The sequence below is a fragment of the Polyodon spathula genome, chromosome 2, assembly GCF_017654505.1.
Source record: "Polyodon spathula isolate WHYD16114869_AA chromosome 2, ASM1765450v1, whole genome shotgun sequence".
NCBI classification, from domain to species: Eukaryota; Metazoa; Chordata; class Actinopteri; order Acipenseriformes; family Polyodontidae; genus Polyodon; species Polyodon spathula.
Genome location: NC_054535.1, coordinates 101,248,874 through 101,267,414, shown reverse-complemented (window position 1 = coordinate 101,267,414; position 18,541 = coordinate 101,248,874). Strand labels below are relative to the sequence as shown.

General features: G+C 37.2%; 1 protein-coding gene across 5 annotated transcripts in view; it reads left to right on the top strand.

The window, feature by feature from the left end:
- The first annotated feature begins 10,387 nt into the window (after positions 1–10,387).
- Positions 10,388–18,541, top strand: part of LOC121305517 (F-BAR domain only protein 2-like) — a 58,868-nt gene continuing 50,714 nt past the window's right edge. For 3 of the 5 annotated variants that reach the window (XM_041237175.1, XM_041237182.1, XM_041237167.1), the window contains exon 1: positions 10,388–10,708. In XM_041237175.1, coding sequence (XP_041093109.1) covers positions 10,676–10,708 — 33 coding nt within the window. In that variant the 5' untranslated portion in view covers positions 10,388–10,675. The remainder of the gene's footprint in view (positions 10,709–18,541) is intronic. The other 2 variants (XM_041237191.1, XM_041237202.1) reach the window with 2 other exon arrangements.

The window sequence follows — 18,541 nt, the reverse complement described above, 5'->3', positions numbered from 1 at the left end:
GTGTGTGAGTGGTTGAATGGTATTAAATATTGTACTGACAACTTTAGCCTATGCATGTGAGACGTGTTTGATTTGCATTTCTTTTTTTTTAAATTTATTTTGGAAACATTTTTTTTTTATTTTTTGGTGTGCATGAGAGTATGTGGTTTTTACACATTCCACGCAGCTGACAAATTATGCATATATCTGTCAGGCAAAGAGTAATTAATGCATTCTCCCATTTGTTTTATTCAGCTTTTATTATGTTCCTTTTGAAAACAAGTTGGTATTGCTTCAACTCCAATAACAAGAGAGTCACTTCTCTTCTAAACTGGCAATATTATTTTCCACTTGTGAAAGGTACTCTGTTTTAGCCTTTGGGACCAGGAGATGAGTTTTTGGTTCCTCCCTCTAATGAGTTAGGTAGGATGTATTTGGTTTCAGATAGTTCATTGTAGTGCAACAACTACTTTGGGTCTAAACTGACATTTTTAAGAAAAAAATAGTGTGCTGCTGTAGACCTTGCAGATTTCTATAAAGATAGTATTCTGTACACAGAACATATTAAAGTACAAGACTTTTTCAAATTTCTGTCCAGTGTGCGGTTATCAAGAGGAAAATAACCTGGGGGTAGAGTACTGCTTCTAAAAGTGCTGTCTGTGAAGTTAAATACATTCTCAAAAAAAGTTATATAACAAACACTTGATCATAAACCAGTAAAAACAGAGAATGCTTTTGTTTTCAACATGCTGTGCACTAAGCAGTTTTATGTTCAATGTAAGCATTGCCCTTTTAAAAATGGATACAATGCACCATGGGGTATATATGAAGCGTCTGTCTTATCTGTGGTGCGCGTGTTTTAAGGTTCTGAATGTGGATTGTCTGAAGTCGTAATTCTTTGTCTCGTCACATTCCAGCTTTTTTTGTCATTTCCTTTGGCATGCAAAAAGCACGGCTCATTTTGTCTGCACCTTACACAATTAAGTTGCTGTCGTACGGATATGGCCGCTGCTAAGTAGTTTTCTGCTTGAATATTTTTATGTTGTAGAAACCTCAGGAGGTCGGTGTTTACTGTAATATGCCTTTTTCCATTTGAGCTTCCCTTTTTTGAAGGATTCTAACAATAGATGAAACTAACTCCTTCTCAACTTGAGTTGGTAACAGAAAGTGTTTTAAGGTATGGTGTAAATGTTGTAATGTTTCTGTCTCGGGGCAAACCTTTGTCTTCAATCCATTCTTGAAGTCTTGTCTTTGTGTATGTACTGGTGGGATTATTAACATGTGCACCTTTCTGTTGACAACTTGAGTTGCAAAAGAGTTTTCCTCTTAAAAAAAAAAAAAAAAAAAAAACCTTTAAGAAAGTGGGCCAAGTTTCTGAACAGTAGAAAAGCGCCAACTACTGTAATCTTAGAATGTTACCTTCAAAAACCTGCTCCAGCAACCTCTCCCAGCTCTATATACTTCACTAATATTTCTTGAAGTCTGCCTTCACACTTACGCTAACATGAGAGAACTTCATTTTAAATAGAAAATATGGTTTTAATTTTTGATAAGCTGCTGAATTTTAAACTGTTTTTTGGGGCCACCAAATATTTTGGATCATGCAAAGAATCTATATTGTACTGTAGTAATTTTGTAATATTTGTATGATGTAGTGATATTAGATGTGAATGTTAGTCACTGCTTGGATATGTAAATTGTTGATATTAATAAATCATTTACATAAAGCTTTTGAAATGTGAATCTTGATTACTTGTGAGCTGGTTTTATTTGTAATAATGCAAAATGTTCACCTTTTGTTGCCTTATAGCCTGGAATTTAATTAATGAATTAATATATACATTTTTTTTTTTTCTACCCGACAACTTCCAAGTGAAAAAAATATTCTAGAAATTTGTAGAAAATTAATTAAAAATAAAAACTGAAATAGCTTGGTTGGATCAGATTTGTTTTTGCTTTTTTGTAGGGGAGGCAGGAGATCCTGTGTGGTATTTGTTAGGGCACCAGATTTTACAAGGTCTAAAATAATTACCACAACAAAATAAACTGTTTAGGCAGTTTTTATTCCAGACACTACATTTTCTACATTCTAATGATAAAGCTTGGTTGTGTGAGAATCCAGATATTGTGGCAACTGGTACTGAGATTTACATGGAAAAACTAGGGGGGCAAACCAGTTTCTGGAACTAAAACTTAACGGAGAAGTAACATTTATTGCAAGTAGATTTGTCCGATAAATCACTCAATTTAAAAGCAGCTGTGTAATCCAGGTTCCTAATTACTTTGTGTAGTAGTCCCTGTGTGATCAAACCTGTGACCTACAGCACAGGAAGTGGTGAGATACAGTATAGTGGTAGTTGCATTTGAATTGTAAAGAATAAGATTTTTATAACCATGAAAGAAAGGGGGGCCAGCGATATTAATAAAAGACAAGTTCCTGTTTTAAGAAAATCACAACAAAAATGACAACAGATTGCAGACACTCACATACAACATGTTTGTTTATATTACAATCCAACATTTCAATCACATTAAGAGGGAGGGGGTCCACTAATTAAATGGTTCCCTTTTCTCATCAAATACCCAAACAGGTTTCAATGAAGGGAACACTGAACTTTGGTTGCCTTGAAGCTAAATGTTCTATTGTAACATAACAATCTCAAATTAGTTTATTTTAGTGAACTGCGTTTTAAACAATATGCATTATCAACCATTGAGTGTTAATAACAGCTAGCAAGCAAGGGAAACTTTACAAAATCACTGTCTTAGAATTGCAAGGACTGCAATTTACACTGGTCCTAATAAAATACATGCACAGAACATGCATGGTTAACACTTCCTCAATGTTTGTTTCTCATTGATCACATGCTGTCTTGAAAAATCTACGGTACCATTCACTTTGACTCGTGAGCTAATATGGCTACAACAATGACCATTCCTTTTCATTTATGTAGATTCACATTAAGGATCATCTAAAAAATAAGCCGAACAAAGCCTCTCTCTCTGTTTCTGTGTTGTTGAGTTAAACCCTATCGTCGGTTCCCAGCACATACTCTGAGCGGTAAGAGAAGCAGGTTTTACCAGCTGACTTATTGTTCCTTTTGTAATTGCACGTGATGTGGCAATAAAAGGAGACCGTTACTATAAGTGCTGTTTTCTGATCAAAGGGTAACCATATGGTTCCTTAAACTTTGTTTACTTTCCTAAACAGATAGAATTTTCAATACCATCTCAGTGTTGGTTTCCATTCCAGAAGCGGCTACATCAGCAAGTTTAACGTGTTCAGCTGGTTCATCTCTAGAAACCAATCCACATTTTCTACCTGAAGCAACAGGATTTTCCACTACGCATGGCGTGAAATGTGGGCAGAATGAATCTCGTTACTTCTGCGTGTGAATGCATTTACAAGCGCAGTAAGAGATGGGACATGGCTGAAATAGCTGTATAGTGGAATGTTCGGTTAAGCAATGTGCTAAAGCATGCAAGCATTCCTGCAAGTTCCTGCTTCCTGCAGGGCATGCTATTTCCCCTGACAAGAACAGTCAGCAGTGCAGCAAAGGGGTTGGTGTTACTATAGGGCCAAGGCCAAAAAAACAGGGAACACCTGTATTTAGAATGCATGTGTGTAAATTACCTCTTAACAATCTGAACAAAAAATTAGGAAATGCATTATACGCCCTTGCTGATTGCATGAAAAGGATTACTTGCTTGTGCAAATGTGTTTGCAGACTGATTTTGATTTTTGGTCTTTTTTAATCTAACCCCACTGTTCAACCAAGATGTGACTGTTTTGTTGCCTGTGCATCTGGCTGTGTCTCACAATCTAATGTCAGTGTGTGAACTTTATTGATGTGGTGCATCAACAGAAAAAAAAAAAAAAAAAAAAAAAAAACTAGAATGCTATGTGGAACAGTCTGGGCTTTTTGAGTCTGGTCCAGGGGGATTCTGAACAGACAGCAGCAGCAAGAGACTCGAACAAAGTTCACAACAGATTTTAAAAAAGGTTCTTAAGAAAATTTTATTTTGAACCCAATTTGCTTTGGAAGATTTTACATTCCTTATAATAAAAAATAACCGCTGTTACTTTGTAAATTCGCTTTAGACTGTGGCCCATTCGCTCATCACTGCCATGTGTATTGCTAAGTCTTTATGGCTGCTTGAAACCTTAAGACAGACGAACAACCGTGACATTTTGTATGCGCATCCGACTGTGTACCCATGCACTTCGCTAGCTTGCTTATTTAAGGTACGTTATTTAAAAACCAGCTACTTTTTAATATATACTTTAATGACAAGCTGATTTTTAAAAATGTATTTATATACACGCTTGTAAACTTAATTCTATCTATTTTCCAACCGCATGCATTTTGTAAGTAAAAAGTAATGGCAAAATAAAAATTCAAATAAAAAAAAGCAAAGGTACAAATATTGACGCAGATAGGGTTTAATCCTTTTCATTAAATTAGCAGCAACATAACTTTCCTTTGGTTAGAGTATATATAGTGTTGTCGTCATCTAAAGAATCTGGCAGTACCTTGGGTTAAAAACATGCTTGACTGAATGTGACAGGAATTCTAAGAAACCACAGCAGCAATGATGCTTGCCACAGAACTAAAACTAAACAAAGAGAATAATGTTCCTCTGTCTGTAGGATCAAACTGTAAGCCTGTCAGTATTTCATTAAGTCCCTCCCATTGTGAATCCCTCTGTAAGTATCAAATGCTGAATCAACATGGCTTGGTTCAATGATTGGTTAGTTTATCATCCTAATATGCTATTACAACAGAAGAGCAAAAGAAAAGGCAGTTCAGCCCATAAAGACTCATTCCTTGCTAGAACACTACTAGCATTGGGGCAGTAACGCTTGCATAAGCACATGTCATTATCGGTCCAGAGCTACACTAGCCTGCTGCCAAGCCAAATGACTAATTTGGTTGAATTCAAATTCAGAGTACAAGCAAAACAGAACAGACTTTTCTTGTTAAAATCCAGGACCTTAAAAACAAATACAAAACCTCTTGCCATACAATAGCTATATCTACAGGGAGCACATACTGGAATTTGATACAGCGGTCTGCCTCGCTAATATAACCCTGTTGCCTGCATCTCAGATTTGATCCACTCTGATGACTGTTTTCTCCTTGTAATCTCGATGCAGCCCTTAGTTTTTTATTTTATTGTATGATGAGTGAAACCTTGTCAGATGGCTTTCATTGAGCTCCAAACACTGATCTCTCCTTGTACACCAGCTGCACTCTGCACTTATCACTTTAGATCACTGCTTTTTCAACCCAGGTCCTCAACTACACCCAGTGGTCCTGGTTTTTATTTCAAGGGGACATAACATCACTTAGAGACAGCCTCCGAGACATAAAATAGTGTCACGTCTGCTGCGTTTGCAGATTTTCACGTACTCTTTTTATTCGGTCTTATTTATTTTCTGTTCACTCTGCACACACTCTTAACTCAGGGGAGACGTTAGGAGGACAGAGATGTTATAAACTCCTAGTGGTTTATGTTCGAGCAGTGGACGAGCTGTAAGTAAGTCCATATAACCTTTATTTAATCAGAAAGAAAGACACTCAAGACTCATTCATTTTAAGTTTTATGAATCAGAGCAATGCTCCTTCGGTTTATTAAAATGCTTTTAATATTTGGAAAAAGGTAGGTTGATCAGACCTCCAAATTCCAACACATGCAGTCTACAAGCACCCACTTCTACATTTCGGTTTCATTCAATATAACACTCTCTTAAAACCAAAACAGAGTTTCAAAACCTTATAGCAATGCAACCAATACATGTAAGATATAATAATGTTAGTAATATGCTTACCACCTTTTATAAGGAAAAGTAGCATGAACAAAGGAATCAGTCTGGTGGAGATCTGCAACTGATGGACCACTTCACCCTGTCAAGCAAAGGTCTTGAATGTGGTACCCTTTTGCGAAAAGTGTGAGTTTTTATAGGATTCGTCTCCATAGGAATACATGGAGAATCTTTATCAAGTCCAATTCTTATCTCTTTGGCACACAACAGCCTAAAAATTTAGAGCCTTTGCTAACAATTAATAAAAATATAACACCTGGTCTACACATCCAATCATGATCTCACCCGCTCATTTCTTGACCCCTCCTCTATCTAAAAAGCTAGGTGAAACAAAGAAAATAATATTATTTTGAATATATGAGTGTTGTCTGAAATATATACAACACTATTAGTTATGATTATATTGATTATATGTATTAATGTCTAATAATATATTCCCTCATGCCATTCTATTCTTCAAATTAGTTTTCCTTCTCTCTTTACAGGCGTGTGCTTAACAGATATTATAGGGAGCTTCCATCTTATGTTTTTCCCAATATAGAGTTTCTCTTCATGGATAATCTATTTGTTTTTTATTTAAGTGTAAGATTGTAATGTCTCTGTCCTATGAGTTTCCTAACAGCATGAATTCAGCTGAACTGCGGACGACCTCCTATTTTTTTTCAGCTGCACTTTTCTAGTTGTGCAGCGATAATCAAGGTTTTTTCCAATTTTTCTATGGCGAGAAGACACTCTAACCTTGATGCTGTTAGATAAGAGAACTCCGCTCTTCATGCCAACTATCCCTTTACTTTCTGGCACGACTTTAAGACAGGCTCACAGCAAGTTATAAAGTTTTTACTTTCTTAAAACCCATCTTCTATTCTTTTTCTTAAAATTACTTTTTAAGCTTCTTATTTTATATTTCAAACAACATCCCTTTATGTTGCATCATCTTTTAACTCAGAGTCAAACTAGACAGTTTCCTCCCTATAGAACACGATTACTAACTATTTTAAATGCGAACCTATCTAGATGAGAAACAATTTCATGTATATTATTATAACAGGCAGTGTTAAGCATATGATCTTACACGCACAAATAGTTTATAGTAAAAAGCAAGCATATTAAACCTTATTTCAATATTTAACAACATTTTCTTAGGCTAAAAAGGGTGCTGCAGAAACTTGCATTCAATTCTGGGAATCAAGCCCATCTTGATAAGAAACTGCCTAAAAACTGGCCACTTGTATCAAACTATACCAGCTTCTACTGCATGATTTTATATAAAGAAAATATATAAGTTTCACAATTAAGAATTAAAACAGCATTACGTGTTACTTTTGATTACACACTTACACAATTTTCCAAACTAAAGATTATACACAATATAAAGGATTATAACACATATTATTGCATTAAAACATTTCATTTTAAATTCTCCAATCCATGTCCGGGGTTTCAGCTGACTCCCAAGACTCCACTTTGGTCTCAGGTTCCACTCGGGTTGGCTCAGTGAACAGGACAATAGGCTCTCGAATCCATCGTCTCGCATCACAGGTGTGAGTCACCATGGCCTTGACTTCGTACCTACAAGACACTTGTACATGCTTAGTAGGGACACCTTCCTCACATTCTAATTTTCCCAGATGCGCCCATTTTACTAAGTGACCCTTTCACAACTCATGCATTCAATCCTCTTAATATCTTTTTGGGTTTACATTTAAATGAGAGAAAGAAACACCTACAGAATCATTGCATTCAAACAAGATTCTACAGTGTTTAGCCAAATGACTGCATGCCGGACAAAGTCTGAGCCCAGTCACTGATGACTTGCTTTGGCACATATTACATGCACAATTAACAAGATAATTATATTTTAATTTATGTGTCAGGGTTACTTCTGCACCATGTACAATAGTTCTGGATCTGTACACATTGTTACTATACACTTCTTTCTGCTCACATGGAGACACTTTAGAAGGGATGCCATTCATCCAGAATACAGTAGGGGGCCCAAAACTTACTGTTTTTCATATCAGCAGGCACCTAACTTGTAGTTTGTTTATCATCATTAGTGGGCAAACTCAATACAACTGAATCTGAATCAGTTGATGAACCATAAGCCTTAGCTACTGAGATTCTCCATACAAAAGGATTCAATGTTTTACTGACCAGCCTAGCTGATTCAGTGTTATTTGCGACAATAGTGTGATAGCGTGCAGCTACAGAGTGAGTTCTAGAATCACTAGTGTGATAGTGCAGCTACATAGAGAGTTGTAGAATCACTAGTGTGATAGTGTGCAGCTACAGAGAGTTCTAGAATCACTAGTGTGATAGCGTGCAGCTACAGAGAGAGTTCTAGAATCACTAGTGTGATAGCGTGCAGCTACAGAGAGTTCTAGAATCACTAGTGTGATAGCGCAGCTACAGAGAGTTCTAGAATCACTAGTGTGATAGTGCAGCTACAGAGAGAGTTCTAGAATCACTAGTGTGATAGCGTGCAGCTACAGAGTTCTAGAATCACTAGTGTGATAGCGTGCAGCTACAGAGAGAGTTCTAGAATCACTAGTGTGATAGCGTGCAGCTACAGAGAGTTCTAGAATCACTAGTGTGATAGGGGGCAGCTACATACATAATTCTATTATCTGCAGGGTGTCCCATGTCCCATATGCCAACCAATATTTACAAATATACCTAGGATGCCTGACTTAGCTTGCACATTCATCACTAGACAGTTATGGAAATTAAAAATAATAATAATAATAATAATAATAATAATAATAATAATAATAATAATAATAATAATAATAAAACAGTCAACCCGGCAGTCATAAAAACGAATATATGCAAATATATTCAGTATAACAGCTGAACTTCTGTAGCAGTATGGCAGCTATTGGGAGTCAAGTACTTGTATGTATTTTGGCATGTGTAGTTTTGCTCTATTAAAGACATAGCTGTTGACAAACTACTTCTATAATAATACATACAGACCCCTAAAATTACAAGTGTCTTGAATGGGCACAAATGACCAAAATGGCAAAGAAAAGCATTTTCCTTTGTGTGGCTTAAAAGGCAACAGGCAGCAAACATCCCCACAGAGCATATGAAGGAAGTGCTGTGAAAACAGACCCTTTCCACTGAGATGTGATATCTCAGCATGATGAAACTGTGCTGCTGACTGGTGTTTCTCAGATGACATTAGCAAGAGTTTGTCACCACTTCACAAACAGCCTCACAACGAGATGCAGTTCTGCTTTAAAGAGTGATTTAATGACCCTATACCCCGCCAGGGTTAGTCACAGCGGGATTTCTTTAAGGGTTTTGTGGTAACAGGGAATCCACTCTTAGGCGGTGTATGCAATTCTGGGTGCTTCCCAGTGCTTGAAATTACTCCAGCTGTGGCTTATCCTGGTGGGGTATAGTCACAGACAAAAGTATTGTCACCCTGTACTTATTATAAGATCATTCAAGAAAACACAGTCAATGAAAGTATTATGTGAACATTAGCCACTCATTAATATCAAAAGACCAACATACACAACAAATTGTCTTTGCTTAAAAACAGCACAGAAGTAATTTCAAATATAAAATGACACGTATAAAACAAACCGTAATAAATGAACCAAGAAATATGAACAGGTTTATCTAAAGCACTCTTTAACAAAATGCTCTGGAACGGTGGGACTTAAATAGAACCTTTCTCCAAAAACGGACCATAGTATGTCTGGATAAAAAAGGGGAAAGCCTTCAATGAGGAAAGCCTTGTACCTACAGTTAAATTTGGAGGTGGTTCGATCTTCATATGCAGTTCAGGACTGGAGACATTCAATTGCAACACTATACTGCTCTATAACACCTGTAAGTCACCTTGGACAAAGGTTCCTGCCTAAAAAATAAAGAAATAATAATAGTGATTGAAGATTAAATGAATTCAGCCATGTGTGAAAACATTCTACAAAGTACATCTGCTGGTATCCATAATATAAGCGAAAGGAGGACACGTGAATTCCTTTATTTCATTTTTAAATGAAATAATTTGTTTTTTGATCAAGATCATTTGTTCAATTTCAAGACATTCTGCATTTTGCTGTTTGTTATATTATAACAGGGTTAAAGTTTACTACATGCTTGTCCTTGGCTTAATCTTATATTAAGCCAAGGACCTTAAATTATAACAGAATAAGCGTAGGGTGCCAATACTTTTGTCTGCAACTGTATTATTAATATATTGAACCCATTGGTACATATTACAAAGCAGGGCATTGCATTGAAAGACAATTAACAACGATTTACCTGTCAGAAATGATATGCAAACTAATGTAAGGAAGGGAGGTCCAGACTGCCTGTGCTCAAACAGCATTTAAATAACAGGATGACTGTTTTCAACAACGGTGCCAGCCTTTGTAGCATCAGAATACAATTACACGGTGCTTCTAATCCTTAGCGTACTGGTTACTTGTGACTGTGTTGTGGTATCTGTAAGTGATGGTGTTAAAATAACGTTATGTGCCTAATATTGTATCAATGGTAGTGAATCGTAGTTTAATACAGAATCAACATTGAACTCCTTGAGGCATCACGCGTGCGTAGTACGGTTCGGTACTGTAGCCTCGTCGGTAACGGCGGCGCTCAGACAAGAGTCACAAGACCTCTCTAACGCACTTTTAATTGTGGGCTCGCCGTGGGCCAGGCTGGTGAACCCTTTCGGCTTGGACTGGAGGAGGAGGTGGAGTCTCAAAGGTGGGGAGGAGAAGAAGGAGAGAGTCGGAGAATTAGTATTATTTTTTTTTTTTTTTGACACAACAGAAACAACAAGAGGAAGACGGACTGGACGGTGGAAAGAACTATTAACTGGTGTTAAGGCGCAAGACTGGCGAACCGAAGATGATAATGCCATATTTCGTAGAGAGTTTCTGGGTACGTTCCGGTTTTCATTTCTTCTAGGATACTAGCAGAAGGCGACCTTATTGATTTAAACTCCACAAGTATTGCTAGGGCAGTTAGACCTACTGCCATTAGGTATTTTAAATGTAAGATATACTGTATCAGATTCATCAGACAAGTTATAAGTTACAATTATAAGCGACCAACATCATCTGTGGCTCTGTGTTCTTTTTTTCGGCTACAATGCTACGGCAGTCCCAGGATTGGGCCTGGAGGGTATGTCTAACTTGATTGCTATTAAGAGCTGCCTCTTTCCCTGTTTAATTGGCTGGCTGTGAAATATGTGTGCTCCCCCAGAAAACCGATTGGCGTGTTCTGCTGTCACTCGACAGCCTGTCAACGTCACTGTCTTCCATAATCAAGTTAGAATGACGGAAACAGATTTATAAAAGTTCAACCGCAAATACAGATCGGACAGTTTTGATGTTTGTTCTACGTTTGCTTACGTACATGTATGTTAATAAATAACCCTGAAATAAAGTAACATTTTGAGGTGCAGTCGCGTCCGGTACAGTTTGCACATAGTCGAAATGCAGCGCAGGATTGACCTCCCTAGTTGAAGGATCACATTTAGGTGAACACAACTTATCACAGATAAAAGCAAAGTTTAGGGTTGCATTGTTATATTGTAGTGTGTACTTTAAGAATATAGTTTAACCGTGATCAATATATCGCAACATTTATTGTCCGCACGTTAATAAAAAGGCTGTACAATGTCATACAACAACCTTAACGTGATCATTTTAAGTTTTATACAATGAAGACATTTTTTATTTATTTATTTGGTTTCACGTTGTGCCCAGTTGAAATGAAGAAGTGTAAACAATTCCTTCAGCTTCGCTTAAAGCGTTGGCGGGCAGTGGTAAACAACACGTACACAGCGTTTCCTTTGACAACGTGATTTGTGTTGACAAAACAATTTGCAAAACTAATATGACTTAAGTAACTCAGCACGTAAATTAATACATTAAAAAGGTTCGAGGTGGTGAATCTTGTTAGGTGCCTGTGCCTTTTAAAATCCAAGTTCTTTTAAATGCATGTAATACCAATGAGTAATGTAGTTTCAGTTCAGATACACATTTCTGTTTTTATTCCGCATTTTTCTTCGTTTTTACAGTGATCAGCAAGTCTCTGTATGTTTAATGAAATGTAAACAAACGGCGCAGCTTCACCAGCTAGTAACGATCATTGTAAAGACTTAGCTGTGACCTTTTGAAGCAGAAACACAATTTAAGAGTCAAAGCGCAGTAGGCACACTTCAACCTAAGTGTTTCCGGTGAGTGCATTTGATGTTTTTCATATGGTGAGAAAAAAGGAAGCCAAAGGCTGGTGTGAAGTCTTATGATGCGTTCATATGATGTGTTGAGAAATTATAAACACGGAAGAAGACCTTCTAGTAGAAGAGTGCTTTTTGTGTTTTGTTCAGCAGATGTAGAGAAACTCAGCTGGGCTCCGTTCTGAACCAAAGTTAGTCTGTAATGTGCAGTACAGTTAAAGACTCGCCATGAACATTACAGTTAATCATAGCTGCAAAATGTTTTGTTAGTATTAAAGCAAGTTATTGTGTAGTTTTGTACAAGATTTTCTATCAGGGACACACTCCTGCAAAAAAAAAAAAAAAAAAACAAAACAAACAAAAACAAAAAAAACATAAGGAGTCACGCTTTCTCTTTTGGTATGTTGTGTTTCATTATTTAAAAAAAAAAAAAAAGTTTTCCATAGAATCAAGTTTGAAAGGGAATGTAGCTTATCTGAGGTCAGCCACTACCAATGAAATACAGTACAGCATTTCTGGAAGGTAGCAGTTCAGACTTGCTTTCTTCCTTCATATTTTCTCATGTCTGACCTTTCCTAAGTCATACATAGTTTTAATAACAACATTCTTTACATCACATGGCAAAATTCTCTAGAGTCTCAGTAGAGTAGCAACTCAAAAATATATTAAACTGGTTGGACTGTAATAGTCACTTCTACTATAATAACTAACTACAGTATCTCATCCTATTATTTGTACTGGTCAGTCTAGTAGAATGGCAGTTTAAAAAAAACAAAAAATCCATGATAATGTACCAATACAGTAGTACTGTAGTGAGGCTTCCATCTAGAGACTGCTCCTGGACTGCACCTTGACTGCTGTGCAGTGAGTGTTGTAGTTCAGTAGCAGGTTGGCTCTTTGGGTGACTTCAAGGTGCACGTTTGGTTTACTTGTGAAACATGCTCTGCGGTGGTTTGGGGAAATAGGTTAACTATTTAATACTTGTATATAAAATATATTCTCTGAGTGTATGCCAATTTCCTGTTTGCACTGGCACATATAGGGACTACAGATGTTGCATTTAGCTAAAAACAGACCTCACTGTTATTAAACGGCATAATTGTGGTCTATTGTTATGAAACCATATATATCCAATTTATTTTCTGAGTAAGGGTAAGCTAGATTGAGACGAGACGGAACAAATGTAGTCCATTAGTAGGAATTCCTGCAGTATGAACCTGTATTTGACCTCCTGTCTGTAGTGACCACTGTCTATTCCACTCTGATAATATTCACAATGTACAGAGCAAGACAGCTGTTTTCCAGACCAAAACTGGTCACTTTTGTAATTGCATAAATCTTCTCTATTTTACAATTCCAGTAGCTACTGTACATACGTCTCAGGTTGGAGTTTTGGAAAGACATGTATTATAGCAAACGTACTGTCCTCTGCCCAGAAAGCCACAATAGCCTTGAGAATGTATAGCATGTTTTTTGTTTTTGTCTTTCCAGACTGACTGGCTACTGTAGTGTCTGCAATAATGTGGATTTTGTTATTGGTTGCTGTTGGTGTGCTAATGGAAGTGCTTGTTTATATTTTCTCTGGAAAGCTGAGGGGAGGGGTGGAGGATTAAAAAATCAATTGATCCCAATAAAATGCACTGCAGCGCACCTGCACTACTGGAACACGTTGAACTGTACTGTGTTGAGATCTGACCAGTTTAAGCAGTGTGTACTCTAGAAAACTCTTATGTCTTCATTCCATCTTCCTTCCCTTTCTAGATTTGTATTGTGTTTTTTGCTGACCCAGCAGTACTTGATACAGTATAGACCTTGGGGTGTATAATTCATCTAAACTGTGGCACATCCAAATGCATTGGAAGGAAGTACAAATGATCTTTGGTCCTGTTTGAAATGTAAACAGTGTGGATATTTACATCTGATGTGGTTTAGATGAATTGAGTAGACCCTGTCATAAGGTAGCATTTTCAAAATGTGGGTTCTGAAAACCTAGCAGATAATATACAGTTTTGCATCTACCCTGTGTCTTACTTTCATTGTCAGACGATAACTCATGAAGGAGTTTAAGTAACGTAAATATTGGTTACAGTGTAGAAGAACAATTCTGACCAGTACAGTACTTCAGGTGACACTGTGGTAATCTGTGTTAACATATGTTAATAATTGAAATGTTTTGTGTGGTCTGTATCTATAGGCCCTATTTAGCTATTTGAAGAACATTTTATTTTTAATATATTCTTAATGGACTAAAAAGAGTTTGCTGTATAAACTATTCTAGACTGTAAAGAAACCAGCAACACCCCCTTTCATCTCTGTCTGTGGTTTTGATTAAAGTGTGTTTAATGCACAGGAATCTGTGTCTAAACGTACAAGGCTTTGTTCTGCCCTCTGCTACCCTCTTCTATAGGACTCTAGGATTGTGATCTTTTTGTATAGTAACATCCCTTTAAAAAAAATGCATGCATTGGCTAGATAATGCAGAATTTGGTTAGAGACAGAGTTTTAGAAAAAGGGTGTTTCCTTTCTTCACTATCTGTACAGTTGGCTACTTCTTGGAACTTCATACACTTGCACTGTAACAAACAGATAAAACAGTTAATACAACTGTCTGCACTGCAGTATCACATGTCTTGTAGCCCAGTGGCATAAGTATGGAATATATACAGTTGTGCAGTACAAGCAATGCTTGTTCAATGCGATATTTGTAATGCTAAACTGTGGGGGTGAAATGCCCAGTCGATGCAATAAATTGCAGCAATGCAAAACAGCTGATTCTCTACCATTTGGTTCCAAAATGCACACTGGTCTAAATTAAAACCCGGGACAGACGGACAGGCGTGGCGGGGCATTTTGCTGCCTGCATTGCCGCCATTGCTTTCATGTGGTGTTGGACAGATTCATCACGTTTTTTTCCAATGATACCCCCCCTTTCAGTCTAGCTGCTACAATGACGGAGCAAGAGACTCGAAACTAAATCAAAGCTGTGAACTCTGTCACATGATGAGAGGCTTAACTTCAGATGATTGTAGTTCTGGCTAAGAGTACCGCATACACACACTGAATACGTCTTTGGAAAACCATGAGTCTGTACTTCTAAAGGTAGGTGGTTTTTACCGTGCCTGAGTAATATGTGCGTAACCTTCGGTGTGCTGGTGCCACAAAAAGAATGGGGCTGAGTTTTAAGAGTTAAAGCGAAAGTCATCGCTTGCAAAACAACACCTAGATAGACTTAGTATCGTCTTTTTTTTCAAAACTATTTGCTTACTGTGGTGTACTGAGTTTCTATAATCTTTAAAGATAGTGGCTGGGAATCACGTACGAGAGAATAAAGTCTCGCGGCACTTAATGTCCAGCGCTACTATTTATTTATTTTAACCAGAACTACTCAAAATGCGGCTAATAGTGCTTTCATCACTGACACCAACTTCCTTATATATTGTTGTAGCGTTTCTAAATTGGGTGAAAATACAGTAGCTTGGTGAATATCTCTTCAGGATTTTCCCGCATTGAAAGTTGCAGGGAGAAAATGCTCTTTTCCGGCAATCCCACTCTGAAGCCCTGTAAAAATATTTCACTGTTTCTCGCAGGCCCAGCACCAGTGTGCCGCCGTCATTATAATTCAATAATAATAATGGACTGAATGATTGAAACAATTACACTGGAGCGTTTTGTCTTATTTTATATGATGCTGTTGAACAGCATGTCATTACTAAAGGTATACAATGTTGTGTAGAGTATGTTTCAGCTAAATGTACAACACCTTGAATGGGGTTTCAGATTTAGTGCTGAAGTTTAAGTATTGACAAATTACTGTTCTATAAAGCAACAATGAGAGAAGTAATATGTGGAAGTAAAATTAATGTGTTGCAATTGTTTTTTGTTGATGGTTCGCTAACTGTGTGTTTACTGGACACTTGTTAATTTACAATGCCTCTTCATGCTTCTGTCAAGACAAGAAGTGCACGTCAATCAGATTAACAGGCTTTAAAGTAATTGTACTGGAGCTTTATAGTTATAAAGCAAGTTAGTATCATTATAGCCTTCCACCCAGATGGTGGGCATTACATTCTCATTCATCACACACCACCATGTGCAGTATTCTTTATAATCTCTGCCAGAGTTCTAAAGTTCTGTGTTCATTGTTATGGGATAACAGCAACTATGTCAGGTACAGTGGGAATGCCATTCCCAGTTTGACAGCTGGGGTCGTGCTCTGTTGCTGGTGTTAATGAGCGACTGTTTCCCTTAATTACCGGACGGTTATTACTGGAAATATCAACTTATTATATATCTTATCTACTGCACACTAGTTTTCACAGACCTGTTTCTCTTGTAGCCGGTTTTCAGTTTGTAGTTTGTGTTGTGGTTAATAATATGGCAGTCTGTTCTCAACACAAAGCAATTGGCCTTGAAATGATATGACCCACCCACAGCATGAGCCTTGAGTTCTGTAATGTCAGCATTTTACTTCTTTAAATATTGCTATGGTTAGAAATGTTTAATATGCAGCTGTAGTTCAGCTCAGCAAGGCTGACATTTCAGAAAGTATTTCCCGTTCCCATCTTATTGATGTCTTTACAAAATACAGGAATCCAAAACACATTGTTTGCATATCTCTGACCACCTGACGACACACACTACGTGTGATGTTTGTTGAGAATTGGGAAAATAGACCTGAAAAAATGTATAATAAGACTGGTGGGGCTGACTTTGTCCTGTGTAACATGTTTTAATTGAATACACATGTAGCACTGGTGATGATCAATGTTTGACTGAAATGTCTGCACTTTGCACTTAATGCACAGTATACAGATTGTGTTTTAGCTGGAATAAATACAGCCTGTTGTTTTTCGTTGAATTTAGCATTGGTGCACTTCTTTTCCTCGGTGTGGGGATCTGTTCTGTGACATGTTACCTGCATATTTATGTCTGTTGGACGTTGTTTTTAAGGCGAGGTGAAAACTTACTTTTTCATTAAAAACACACAACAACAAACCTATAAATACAACTTTGCTTTCAAGTTTAGACAGCTGTGGATGTTTACATTAAAAACAAAACAAAAAAACCCCAAAAACCCAAGAGCCGTCCCCCAAAACCCAGACCAGACCAAACCAAACACATTGAAATCGGTGCCGTTTTTATTTAACCCAGTGTTGCTGTGCCAGATCCTGCTGCTACAGCAGGTGCAGTGAAGTCTCTTGAGATGTAATACTGCACTGTGTTCATTGCATTAGCTGTGGAAATGTTTGTGTGTGCTAACATGTAAATTAAGTCGTAGCACACCGGAAGTTTATTTCCTGTTTTCCAAAGTCCACTGCAGTGCTACAGATTGTATTTGAAATCACTTTGAAATAAAGAATGGAGCTTTTTAAGAAATTCACACACTGTGGATGGTTCTGGCACCTGATCAGCTTCAATGACAAAGTGGCTTTACTGGTAATTCTTAATTCCTGAAGTGTTGCTGTTTTCATAGTAGCTTGACTGCTGATCCTTTAGTTTTTTTCCTTGAGTTGTGCAAGTTTCTTTGACATACAAATTAATGTATTGTAGGGTATAGGATGCCGACCAGATGCAACACACATACTATAGTGGTATACTACTGTGCCACTTTCAGGTCCAAAAGTGTGGCATAAGAGCCCAAAAATGGATTCTTAGTCTTATCACAACCCAGCGTATACATACCTGTATTTTAACTTACAGTATAAAATCCCCTAATTCTACAAGAGACCAACATACTTCTGTGTTACTGTGAATCAAAAAGAAAAAAGTAAGAAGAGCAGCAAGATTGTTTTACACAGTAATTGTACTGTTTGACACATTCATCCAGAGTATGCTGTCTGATTAGTTTAGTAGTTGAGAAGAACAGGCAATAGTTTTAGAAATCTGAAATATTCTGCTCCAGCCTGCCATTGCATATTGTATTAGCCCATGCATTATGGCTGCAGTGCAAGAGAGGTGGTCTTTGTGTATTCAGAGTAGAATTATAATAAATTGCATTGATCCGGGTATTATACAGAAGCCACGCTTCGATGTTAGCCTAATATTCTCTTAAATGTGCTTCCTCAATAAGTATCCAGCTGGTACATGGAATTCTGGAATTCTGCATTTTCTTTAATTGTATTTATTTATTAATTTAATACAGTAGTCTCCGGCTAAGAGAACACCCCTCGGGAAGCAAACAAAGTGTTCTTATAGCCGAAGTGTTCTCGAAGATGGAATTAGCCACCAGACACAATATAAATCAATCAATAAATAAATAAATATAGTATTACTTGTCATGACCCACGTGCATCAGCATATGAAATTAATTGAATAAATAAAAGAAAAGCAATAGGTAGGTGTATGTTAATAAACTATAATAATGAAGTAACAGACAAACTAATGTTAATAAACTAACTGTCAAACTAAATTAACACAGCACCCCTACACATGTTCAAAAATGCAGCAGCAACATACAAGACATGCACATTATTTAACAGAACGGTGAAGCAGCTCACCAGGATGGGAAATACCAAATTGCTCGTCGACTT